We start from the raw sequence: 11,319 nt of genomic DNA, 5'->3' as shown, positions 1-11,319 counted from the left end.
GGTGACTACCTACCTACAGGTACCTTACTTGTACTACTGTGTTCCACGAATATATGCCTGGTGCATGCAAACAGCTCAGGAGCAGCCTAACAGACAGGCTGTGCTGGCCACGGTATGCTAGTTGTACAAGAGGCCCGCGATAGAGTCCGGACAAGGTCATCGTCCCAGATATATGCTGGTATAGCATATTCGTGTATGGGATGGCTTTATTGGTATTACTACCCAATACATGAAACCATATCAGGTGTGTGAGGATGAACGAGCACAGAAGACGGGGAATGGCAGGATGGAAAGACCACGGTAGTTACCTAGGTTCAGGTAGGTATGTATCCAAGACGCTTCCATTAAGGCTGCTGTTGCGCCGCTCCTATTGTAACGTGTTTCTCTATCCCAACTGGAAATGAACTCGTCGCCGTTCGCATCCGCCTCGTCACCTCTTGCTCGTATTGATCGAAATCGATATCGGTCAAGTTCTTCTTCTTATGCGCCTTCTCCAATCGCGCAAACCACCACAGCCAAAGTGAATACACCAGGAGGGTGAGCGGAACTGTCACCGCAAAGAAAACATACAGGTAGGGCGATGCAATACTTTCGCCTGCCGCGGGAGACCAGTTGAACATGCCGTTCATGCTGAAAAAGCTGGCTACTGCAGTTCCCGGCAGGAAGACCAAGGTCATGGTCGCGATGGTTTTCATGGCTGCACTGTCCTGTCTGGTTTCCTCGGCCATTTGAGCTGTGACGCGTGCGAGCTTCACGTTCAGCAAATTGTCAATTCGAGACTCTTCTGCGATCTTGCGAGAACTCTCTGCGACTTGCAGGTTGATCTTGTTGTCTCGCTGCGCTATGAAATTGAAAATCTGTTATGGCGAGTCAGCACTTATATACCTTCATGTTACGTAGCAGTTGGTCCCGGGAAAGGACGTCGTTTACGCACTGCTTGAGACTGATTGTCGATTCTGCGAGGCATCATGTTCAGATCCTTTTGCACTTGAACGGAGTAACGCATTTGCTGTTCGATCTTTTCGCGCATGTCTTCCAGATATCCTGTACCGCCTTCCCATAGGTGTGTCCAGAGCCGCTGGTATGCGTCCAGGTACTTGAGCAGATTAGTGCCCAGCTCCGCCTCGAAGTTCGATCGTCTCTGGAGTCGGATGTGCTCGAGATTGAATCTATTCAACAGCTTGTAATCGCCATTATCGTCCAGTGAAATTCTGCCATCGGAAAGACGGCGTTCAGTGTTTGTAAGCTGTCGAGATAAATCCTGCACCTGGCTGAGGGACTCGTCCACATGGTGAAGCAAGATCTGGAAAGGCAAGATGGCAAAGTCTCGAGGTACCTTGGGATGTCTGTTGAGGTATTTTTGGGAGGCGAGCAGATTGTTCAAGCTGTATTTCTCATCGGCAACAAACAGCCCCCCGCAATGCGTACGCTCACAATTCACAAGCGACAGAGAACAGAACGACTTGCCGTCTCGCGGAGTTTGCAGCATAAATGCTAAGGTACTCGAGTGATTAGTTGCAGATCGAACTCGACTCATAGGAGACTCCCGCTTACTGAGGATACCATGACTGGTCAACGCCGCTGAGCCTCCCTCGTCACGACGCCAGAGATGTTGGTATTCATCCGAGATCCACTTTTGTTTCTTGACAGTTTCTATCACGTCGTGGTTGAAAGGAAGCTTATTGGTGTCAATCAAGTTCGCACTCACAGCGTTGCCAATCCTGCGACTATCATCAGCAATGCAGGCGGGCTCGGGAGAGGCGAAGGTACAACCCACAGCAGCTTGAATCGCACAGTACTGTCATCATAACTTCTGTCGATTTTGTGGTTAATGAGAAAGTCTTCTTCCGCCAACTTTCTCAGCTCGCGAGTCTTGAGGGTACTAGGAAAGGCCCCTACCAGAAAGGTCAGCAGGGCATATGACTGATATCCTTTCGGGAGAAGTACAATTGTTGTGTTCGAGTCGGGAATCAGTGATTTCGAATTTTTCCAGACGCGCAGTTTCTTCCATCCTCACAGCCTCTTTGGGGCTGCACGGGTGCCCACTCGGAGCCAGGCCTGCTGAGGTGTCTGTGAGACACTGGAGACTGGAGGATTGTGTCTCTCACCGCTTTTGGCGAAGTCGGTGCGGAGATAGCCTGATCCACCGACACATCACGAAGCCAGCGTGATGAGGCCGCTGAGCGAAATCATCAAGCGGCTGGGGCGTGTGCGCGTAAGGTATGTATGCATGATGAGCTAGGTAGCTGTACATACGTCGCCTACGTCTTTGGCGCTAGATCATGCACAATACTTGTACATGTAATCATGAATGCAGAAACAGCCGCAGTTCCAGGAGCCGGCCACCATGTCCAAAATCGACGAGGAGACGAGCATGCGACCACCACATCAATGGAGTCATGCAGCCACCACCAAGAACAACAAGGTAGTACAAGACTGATACGACAGCAGATGGCAAATGGCAGATGGCAGATGGCAGACGAGGAGAATCATTAAGGACTAGTACTAGGAGGTAGGTAGGAGGTAGTAGTTGGAGGTAGTTCTAGGTAATAAAAAACACAGCCAAAATTGAACAAGACCAAGCCCGCTGCATGGGAGATGCCGCCAAAATCCTCACTAGAGACTGGCGGCCACCGAACTTAGTTCTATGGTATAACGACATACAATACCTCCTGAGGTTCTTCCTTTCTCTCGCTGATGACAACACAAGGTAGATAGGTAAGATAGCTCATCATAGCACTGGCCTACACTGACCGACAGCGCTCAGGGAAGTTTACGAACGAGGAGGCGACTCAGCCGATCTGCTGTCTGTCTCGACAGTCGTTCGAGCTCCGCGCGAATTGGAGCGCGCGAGTGTTCGTCGCTGACAAGTTACTGTATGTCTTGTAACAGGAGCCGAACATCGTCCAGATGAACGAGAACAAATCGCAGCGCGATCCTCGCGTGCTCCTTGTTGCAGGCGCAGTTTCTTATGACTACTTGGTCTATCCCGCGGGCTTGCGCAGCGAGGCTGGGTCGCGCCTCATTGGATCTAGAACTAGTCGAGACGATGAGGATGCCTACGCCTCCCAACTTGTGATCCGCACCGGCGCAGCAGATCTCGTGGCGCAGCTCCTGCTGCACACAGCTGCAAAGCCGAAATGGGGATTGGAAGTCTTAGGGCCACAGCTTTTAGGGCCTTGCTCCCACAGCCTTCAGCACAATGCCTCCTCAGTAGTTGACCTAGGTCACACACCCTCCTCAGGCTCCTTTCGCGTGCTTCGAAGACGCCGGATTGGGAGGCCCTCTGCTACGTGGCATCAGCCGTCGTTGGAGAAAGTGAGCGGATTGGCGGCATCCCGTACCGCAATCATATTGGGCTCTGGGGAGCTGCACCACGTCGAGCCGGCCTTGGACTTTCTGCAGCGTGTTCAACCTCAATATATAATACATCACATGAGAAGGCCTCTTGCCACTGGAAAGCTGTGGGACGCCATTCGAAACGGACCACGAACAAGCGACGGTGTGGTGCACCCAGACCACCTTGCTGTGATCATCGACGCCGAAGACCTTCGCGCAGAGGGTATATCGTTGAGTCGCTCCCTGTCGTGGGAACAAACCACGGAAGACTTTGTCCGACATCTGGGGTCAAACGGCAGACTCGATACTTTGGTCACTTGTCCCAATCTTATTGTGCGATTTGGCAATCAAGGCATCATTCATCATCGAGGAAGGGACGCCACTGACCCAAAGCTATACTTTCACCCTCGAGAGGTGGAGAGCTACAACAGTGCCGCTGGTCATATGATTGAGCTCACATCGGCGTTTACTGCTGGCTTCGCACTTGGTTTCGCAGACGCTTCACTGCCGAGCATAGACAGAGGCATTCGCTTGGGTATCTCAGCCGCCAGAGACATGGATACCAATGGATTTGTGACGACAGCAGACGACAGTGCACCAAATTATCCTATAACGCACATCGTCGAACAACTTGCGGTAGAAAAGAGATTCTCGTCTGTGAGCATACCTTCTGGGCGCATCAGTTCTGGCGATAGCTGGAACATCTTTGACGAAGTCACCGGCGATCCTGCTGAGGTTGCACGACAGATTGTCACTTCTGGCGCCGAGAAGACGTTGCTGAGATGTCCGGCTCAGCGGTTCGGCGACCTTCTTAGTGTTGAAAGATCCGAGCAAGAGAGCTTGCGCGCTGTGGTGGATGCCGTGCAAGAGCGTCTCAACTTCGAGACCGCTCAACCCACTTCGATTGGTATTCTAGGACCCCCGGGTTCTGGCAAGAAGTATGTTGCGCAAAACCTCGCAATGCACTTTGCCCAGAACACAGACGTGAAACAGCTCACATTCAATGGCCGTCTGCTGCGGCTTGAGGACTTAATAGCTCTATGTCACACTATACGAGATAACACAGCTAGCGGACTGCTGACTGTCGTGTGTTTCGAGAACTTCGAGTCCATTCTGGAACCAAGGAACGAGTTGCTCAACGACTTTTTGGTCATGATGAGGGACGGCCATTTCACAGATAGGGGCCATGTCCGTTCCCTAGGGCATCCGCTGCTCTTCTTTCTTGTGAATCAAGAACCACCGAGTTTTCAAATGATGGACGTCGCCCTTACCCCAACTGCAACCGAATTCAGAGAGCGACGCACGATTGATGCATCTCAACTTCTCGACAGTGTACATGGTGTGATTCGCATCTTGGGCCCGAATCAGGCTGGGCAAAATGACAAGATGTTTCCAGTGCGCAGAGCACTCATGCTTCGACAAATGCTGAAGCAGCAATTTCCCCACCTGGAGGTCAACGGCTGCCTCAAAATTGATGATGCAGTATTGCACGCACTGCTTCTGGTCCCTTCTTACAAGCACGGTCTCCGCTCACTCGAAAAGATTCTGAGCACCAGTCGCCTTTCTCACAAGACCAAGTTCGACGTCTCCGCTCTTCCGCCAGAGGAGCAGATACAGCTCCACGTAGATGGCAGGATCTTCATGTCGTTCTTGCGCCAACCAAAGTTGGCGCCACAGCTGCGAGAACGGTTAGCGCAGGGACTATTCATTGCTTATAAGAAGAAACGCGTAGACATGGCGCAAACGGCAGCCGAGAAAGCAGAGCTCGAGTCTGATCCCAGCATGAGCGACTGGGACGAACTTTCTCCCGAACTCAAAGAGTCCACAAGAAGCCAAGCAGACGATATACCGCGGAAGCTTCGCAGCGTCAACTGCTTCATGCTCGACCAAGACCGGAAAGCACCTCTGATCCACGTTCCCGAGTTCACAGTCGAGGAGCTGGATATGCTCAGTGAGATGGAACACGAGCGCTTCAACGCCGAGCGATTACAACGACAATGGAGAACGGGTCCTCGATCCAGTGGAAACAGGACAACTCCATTCCTCATTCCGTGGCGAGATCTGACGCAGCCGTGGAGGGAGGTTGATCGCGTCATGGTCGAGTGTGTCCCGAGGGTTCTGGCCACTGCTGGATGGAAAATTTATCGGATGCAAGAAGACGATGAGTGAGTGATGTTCGCTAGGCCTGCATGTGTGTGTATGTGTCTACCTCTCCCTGTTGTACATACCTACCTACTCATGTGTTGTAGCGCATGGTACATTTGACATGTCCGTGGGAGACGAACTTTCCCGCTATCCGGGATTCATCGCATCCATGATGCATACCTAGTATCATTGAGCAAAGGCGTGAGATTCTGCATCGAGCTCTCGAAGCCCATCCATGCCATGATACCTTAGGCAAAGAGTTGCAGAATGTAGTCGGTCAGCCTTCAGTTCACCATGTGCCAATAATTCTTCTCATTAGAGGGTTCTCATTCATCTCGTTGAGAAGAATATTTTTTGCGCCTTTTAAGAAATCTTCTCTTGATGGTCATTTTACCTTGGTGACGACACTGTTCTCGTACATGTTCCACTACCTAGATACCTATACTGCGTAGAATTCCTGTATTTCCTCATGGTCGTTGTTTAGCCATTATATTGAACTTGTTTCCAGGTCCAACATCAACAACACGCTGGAAAGCGTTGTGGCTTAATGGTCTAGTGGTATGATTCTTGCTTTGGGTTTCACCGATCACAATTGCAAGAGGTCCTTGGTAAGCATTGACACACCACGTCATAGCTTGGTATCACCTGCTAACTTCATCCAGGTTCAATTCCGAGTTGAGCCCGTATGTGTTGAAATCTTTTTGCCTCTTTTGCCTCTTTTGCTTCGTATACAGCTTCCCTAGTTGACGAGTCTCTGGTAGTCTGTACCTCTCTGTTTTGGTACAAATAAATAATCTGCGTTCGTCATTTCTCTAGATGATATGGTATAATTTTTACAAGTAACTTTTAAGCCTTGTAGCTGCTACTAGATTTACGTCCGCCTGCTCTGCGTCTGCGGGTCTCAAGTTGTGCTTTTACTTATACTATAGCTAAGCTAGGTAGTCTACCATTTATATGTCAGGACAATAGAATCATCAATGATTAGATGCAGATATCCACACTCCATTTCTGAACTGGATTCTTGGCATTACAGAGCTGGGTCGGGGTCCACCGGGCCGATATTTATCCATCCATCTCCAGCTTCTCTCTCTTTCTCTCTCATTACAAGCACGACCAGGACAACAACAATGCCGCACCAGGCGTGAAGATGAGCCCATCATGGTAGCTCATAGCGCAAAATGCTGGATTTCATGGACTATGTCCAAACAGCGTTCTACCGCCAGTCTCGGTGGAACGTGGACAACAGCTATGCCTCCTTGACGACGACCTCGACGAACCTCCTCGACTTTCAGATTCCATTGGGCTTGAGACTCCATGTCTCCTCGCTCTCGGCGCCCACCTTCGCAACATCTTACACCTTGGGAAGCAGGGGCGTGGTGGATGGCTCGCTGAGCTTCTTATACACGAGCTTGGGCTTGCAAGTGGCCAGCCGAAGCAGTGATGTGCCCATGAACAGACTTGTCAAAGGCTACAGGCATTTGCAGGAGCTCAAGCCGGTTGAAGTCCAATTGCTGAAGGATAAGAGAAAAGACACGCTGTTATATGGCAGGTTGTACTTGCCAGCCAGCATGCTCGAGGCACTGTATTTGCGGCGCATTTCTCCAAGCCGCCTTCTCCAGCTGAAGTGCGTGTCTGATGGGACACTGCCCAGTGGTGGCATGCTGCTGGCCAGTCTGCAAAACGATTACGGGAAATACACAACCGAGTATCTATACTCTACAGACTCTGCGCTACTGGGCATCCGCGGACTCTACAACTTCGGTCACGATCCACGACAACCTGGACCTAAGCAAGATCTGACCTTCGACAGGGTTGCAGCTCATCCGTGGGATCATCAAAGCGGTAGACTCAGTGCAGGCGCCGAAGCATACTTTAGTCCAATCAACAAATCTGGTGGCATCAGCACCGGCTTACGCTTTACCACACTTCCAACTCATACAGGCTTTCCATACACAATGGCATTGACCATCAATCCACTCATGGGGAATTTGTCTTCGACTTATGCGGTCAAAGCTGGTCCAAATCTCGCACTGTGCTCACGCTTCGACTTCAATGTATACAGCTACGAGAGCGATGTCGTCGTCGGCCTTGAGCTATGGCAACGCGAACAGGCCCTTCCAGAGAATGCTTGGGTGAGAAATATGATACGAACGGGATGGGCCAAGACGAATGATGATGTCAAAGGAGTGTTGAAGGCACGAATGGACAATCATGGCAAAGTCGGTGTGCTATGGGAATGTCGATTCAAAGAGCTGTTACTCGGGTTAGGAGCTGCTGTTGATTTGAAAAAGAATGAGAGGATGATCGGACGGGTAGGGCTTGAAGTCAGCTACTCGAGCTAGACGTAAAATGGACAAGTACATATGAATCTTCCCAGCCAGGGATCTGCGATTCCTTGATGCTCCGGGGTCTTGGTGGCAAAGAAGGAAACAAGCAATATCGTTCCGAACCATAATAATGCCTTGAGCATGGACAGATCCTCAAGGAAGGAACCCAGCTCGTCGTGTACCAGTAAGCGTGTACTGATCGTCTTCCAGTGCATCTAGTCGGAACAACACCCATAGCTTACCACAGTGAAGACTTTTGCAGTGTAATCGAAGGTAGACGTCCAATGAGACTGCTGCAGCCTGCGAAAATGAGAATGAAAAAAGATTCTGTCGCTGATATGACTCCGGTATGCCAGCACTGTAGCTCCTGAAAATGCCATGCAGAATACGTAAACACAAAGACAAGACAACCTACAGCTCTATCCGAAACCTCTCTCTCACCCGACCCCCATAGTAATAAAAGGCCAACGGAGCCGGCGCAATCGCCAATGCCAAAAATCCAAACACACTAATCCCCCATCCATACCCCAGCCGCTCAAACAGCGCAGGCGCAAACAAGGGCACAATCCCCCCCACGACGGACCGAAACAGCGCTCCCGCAGCAATCGCCGACGCCGCGTATTTTTCAAAACAGTCAATGTAGTAATTCGTGGTGGAATTCAAAATGATGACTTGACCGATTCCGTAAAAGAAAGCAGCGACCATACTGAGTATCCACGGACGATGGTCAGCGACCGACCACGCGAACATGAAGAGCGAAGCCGGAATGAATACACTTCCGATATTTGCCAACGGGAGACGAAATTCGGGCACGCCGTGTGTGCCGGATTTGGTGCGGGAGGCGGTCAGAGCATTGTAGACGGTGTCGATTCGAGGCACGATGAACCAGACGCAGAAGAGAAAACCGAGCCCGGGACCGAGGTAGGCGAGACCGACTTGTTCGGTGCTGAAGTGGTAGATTCCTTGGTAGATGGGTTGGAAATTGGTGTAGAGAGAGTAGGTGGTTGCGAAGAGAATGGCTTGATAGGTGGACATGGTGAGGACGATGGGTTGGATGAGAATTCGAAGAGGTCGCGTGAGGGAGGAGCGGAGTTTGAGGAAGAGGGATCGAGAATCTTCGCCTTCAAAACGGTATTTGTGAGGAGTGCAGTTCAATTTTTCCAACCGTCTTTTGCGCGCCGAGAGAATCATGGACGCATAAGTTTCTCGCAAGAAGAAAAACGCACTCGCCGTGCTCATACAGCACACGATGGAGAGAATCCAAAAAATCCATCTCCAATCCAACCTTTGCACAATCACTCCTCCAAACAACGGACCCATCAGAGGACCCATCAGAGGACCCAAAAGATACCAACCAAAAATCCCCGCCCGTTGATTCGCCTCAAACATATCCGACAAACTCCCTCCACCATTCGCAATCGACACGGAACCAAAAAACCCCGCGAGCGTCCTCATGACAATCAACGTCTCCACATTCGGCGCCAACGCCGACGGAATTTGCAACACGGTAAAAATTCCAAAACACGACAAATACATCCTTCGTCTCCCCACCGTCTCGCTGAGTGGTGCGTGTACGAGAGGTCCGATCCCCAACATTACCACAAACCCCGTCGAGCAGGCTATGACGGAATTGGTGGACGTGTGTAATCCTTTTGCGATTTGGTCGATTCCGGGCGTGAACATGCTCGAGGCGAGAGGCGAGAGGACGGCCATGGAGGCGATGGTGGCTACGTTGAGCATTTTGGTGGTGTGGGACCAGTTTTTGGGATTTTCCGGGTCATTTTTTGTAAATGTGAGAAGTTCGCGTTCGTCGGCGGTTTCGGTTTCGGAATCGATGGGGTGATGATGAGTGTGGTTGTTGTGTAGTAGAGGTTCCGTTTCGCTTGTTGTGGCGTTTTCGTCTTGCTGCTGATGATGATGATGGGTGGTGGTGGTGCTACCTCTAGTATCGTGCCCGCGAGCTTCAGTCTTCGTCGTGGACCCTCGACGCTCTGGTGGCATGGTGAGTGCCGCGTCAAGATTGTTGTGTTTTTTGAGGTCGTGGTGGTGATGATTTCGCTTTGTTCCTACAGGAACTACACATGTATATTATAATATTCAGCATTATACATGTACCCGCGTCACACGACGATGACGCGCGGAGAGCTTCAAAATGGGGAAAGTCTATTTGGCGCTAAGAACACACAGGTATGGTGCGTTGAATGTTATAGAAGAGGATGTTACAAAGCATACTCATGTTGTAAAGACTCCCGCCAAACAACACGAGTACCAAGTAGGTAAGCTTCAATACGCCCATTTGTGCACAGCGTTATTTTGGCAGGCTTGGAGATACGGTGAGCCCCTTTTGTTCTCCTGCCATCGAAGCTGGCTCGGTGGTGTACTGAATGTGTGTGTCCCCAATGTTCTGAGATGTCGACTGGTACGCAGTGAGTACACCTGGACCTTGAACAGCTCATCTGTAGCAGCTATGAGATCGCCATGTACTGCAAAATTGAGTTGGGCACCCACTGATGTGTGCGCAATCGTAAGCAGCGGCGGTCCATCTGGTGACTGCATGCGGAGATCATACAAACTGATGTCTTTGTTACTTGTGACAAGCAGGTGTTGATCTACTCATCGTCAGCGGAGCTATTTTCTGCTCGAATGTTCTGCTTACCATCCGGTCCCGATCTCTCAAGGCCAGTCACCCGGTGCCATCGCTCAATCCTGTTTGAGGAGTTGGCTGGACTCGGGCCAGTGCCAACTCGAACATCCCACAGACGCACAGTGTGTGCTGTTGTGTGATGGCCCGTCCTGCTCTGTAGACCATAGGCAAGCACATTGGGCTGAAGCCAGGTCACTGCGAAGCTTTCCATTGAGTCTGTGAATTCACAGCCCCCGAGGTAACCTACAGCGCGTTAGCTTTGGCTTGCGGAGGGTCATACTTCTCTCATCGCCGGTTCGAGGTCTTACCTGGGCTCATACCGTTGGCCGCTCGCAAGCCTAAGCCAGCGAAAGCGATGTTATGGGTATAGGGCTCATATGCGCAAGCATGAGCCTTGACGGTAGACTTCAACTTGGGATGTAGTACACCAGGAGAAACATCTAGAGGATCCGAGGGTCCCAAATAGAAGTACATCGCATCCTTGTGTTCGGTGACCACAAAGAGCATAGAGCTAACATGCTGCATCGACACGAATGCGCCAGGCAGGGCCACGAAAGGTCGCTGCTCTTTGAGATGGTGCACACCACTGATACTGTCGTCCCATTCGTATGAGGCCACGCAAGCGGCTCCTGCCTGGTTTGAGGTACCTGTAGCAAGCAGCATACGGTCTTGATGTACCGCCGCGTCTACAACCAGGGGCCACGTTTGAAAGTCCTCGACGCGTGGATGGATTCGACCATACTCGAGGCTGCCGACGATGGCATCGTCCCGGGAGGAGCGTAGATTTTGAGCTGTACAAAGCCCGATTTCTCGCTTCAATGCCGTACTGAGCAAAGGATTCTGGAGCACAGCAGCGCGATGGAC

At 51.1% G+C, this 11,319-nt stretch overlaps 5 protein-coding genes and 1 pseudogene across 6 annotated transcripts; 3 read left to right on the top strand and 3 right to left on the bottom strand.

Moving 5' to 3' along the window:
• Window positions 1-344: 344 nt before the first annotated feature.
• On the bottom strand, window positions 345-1,030 carry SEPMUDRAFT_38322 (uncharacterized protein; the record flags this gene model as incomplete). The annotated part of the gene is made up of 2 exons (XM_016908700.1): window positions 345-857; window positions 935-1,030. 2 exons carry the CDS (start codon window positions 1,028-1,030, stop codon window positions 345-347), a joined length of 609 nt encoding a protein of 202 aa, XP_016763326.1.
• Window positions 1,031-2,775: 1,745 nt separating this feature from the next.
• On the top strand, window positions 2,776-5,771 carry SEPMUDRAFT_147141 (uncharacterized protein). The gene has a single exon (XM_016904109.1). The coding sequence runs from the start codon at window positions 2,911-2,913 to the stop codon at window positions 5,506-5,508; it is 2,598 nt and encodes an 865-aa protein (XP_016763325.1). The 5' UTR covers window positions 2,776-2,910; the 3' UTR covers window positions 5,509-5,771.
• Window positions 5,772-6,025: 254 nt separating this feature from the next.
• On the top strand, window positions 6,026-6,167 carry SEPMUDRAFT_t17 (annotated as a pseudogene). Its single transcript has one exon. The product of its transcript is annotated as a tRNA-OTHER (tRNA).
• A 439-nt stretch (window positions 6,168-6,606) lies between these two features.
• SEPMUDRAFT_147140 (mitochondrial distribution and morphology protein 10) lies at window positions 6,607-7,981 on the top strand. The gene has a single exon (XM_016904108.1). The coding sequence runs from the start codon at window positions 6,663-6,665 to the stop codon at window positions 7,824-7,826; it is 1,164 nt and encodes a 387-aa protein (XP_016763324.1). The 5' UTR covers window positions 6,607-6,662; the 3' UTR covers window positions 7,827-7,981.
• Window positions 7,982-8,147: 166 nt separating this feature from the next.
• SEPMUDRAFT_59776 (MFS general substrate transporter) lies at window positions 8,148-9,551 on the bottom strand (the record flags this gene model as incomplete). The annotated part of the gene is made up of 1 exon (XM_016909506.1): window positions 8,148-9,551. The coding sequence occupies one exon, from the start codon at window positions 9,549-9,551 to the stop codon at window positions 8,223-8,225; it is 1,329 nt and encodes a 442-aa protein (XP_016763323.1). The 3' UTR covers window positions 8,148-8,222.
• Window positions 9,552-9,982: 431 nt separating this feature from the next.
• Window positions 9,983-10,830, bottom strand: SEPMUDRAFT_147139 (uncharacterized protein). Its single transcript, XM_016904107.1, has 3 exons — window positions 10,764-10,830; window positions 10,468-10,698; window positions 9,983-10,420 (listed from the first exon to the last, which is right to left on the bottom strand). Exons 1-3 carry the CDS (start codon window positions 10,771-10,773, stop codon window positions 10,095-10,097), a joined length of 567 nt encoding a protein of 188 aa, XP_016763322.1. The 5' UTR covers window positions 10,774-10,830; the 3' UTR covers window positions 9,983-10,094.
• Between the last annotated feature and the right edge of the window lie 489 nt (window positions 10,831-11,319).

The sequence above is a fragment of the Sphaerulina musiva genome (assembly GCF_000320565.1).
Source record: "Sphaerulina musiva SO2202 unplaced genomic scaffold SEPMUscaffold_2, whole genome shotgun sequence".
Taxonomy (NCBI): Eukaryota; Fungi; Ascomycota; class Dothideomycetes; order Mycosphaerellales; family Mycosphaerellaceae; genus Sphaerulina; species Sphaerulina musiva.
The sequence above is the reverse complement of the archived record's forward strand: the minus strand, read 5'-3'. Positions and strand labels throughout refer to the sequence as shown.

Coding starts and splice junctions, on each gene's coding strand:
- SEPMUDRAFT_147139 (XM_016904107.1), bottom strand. Junction 10,421..10,467: donor TGAGAGATCGGGACCGGATG/GTAAGCAGAACA, acceptor GACGATGAGTAG/ATCAACACCTGCTTGTCACA.
- SEPMUDRAFT_147141 (XM_016904109.1), top strand. CDS start 2,911: ATGAACGAGAACAAATCGCAGCGCGATCCTCGCGTGCTCCTTGTTGCA.
- SEPMUDRAFT_147140 (XM_016904108.1), top strand. CDS start 6,663: ATGCTGGATTTCATGGACTATGTCCAAACAGCGTTCTACCGCCAGTCT.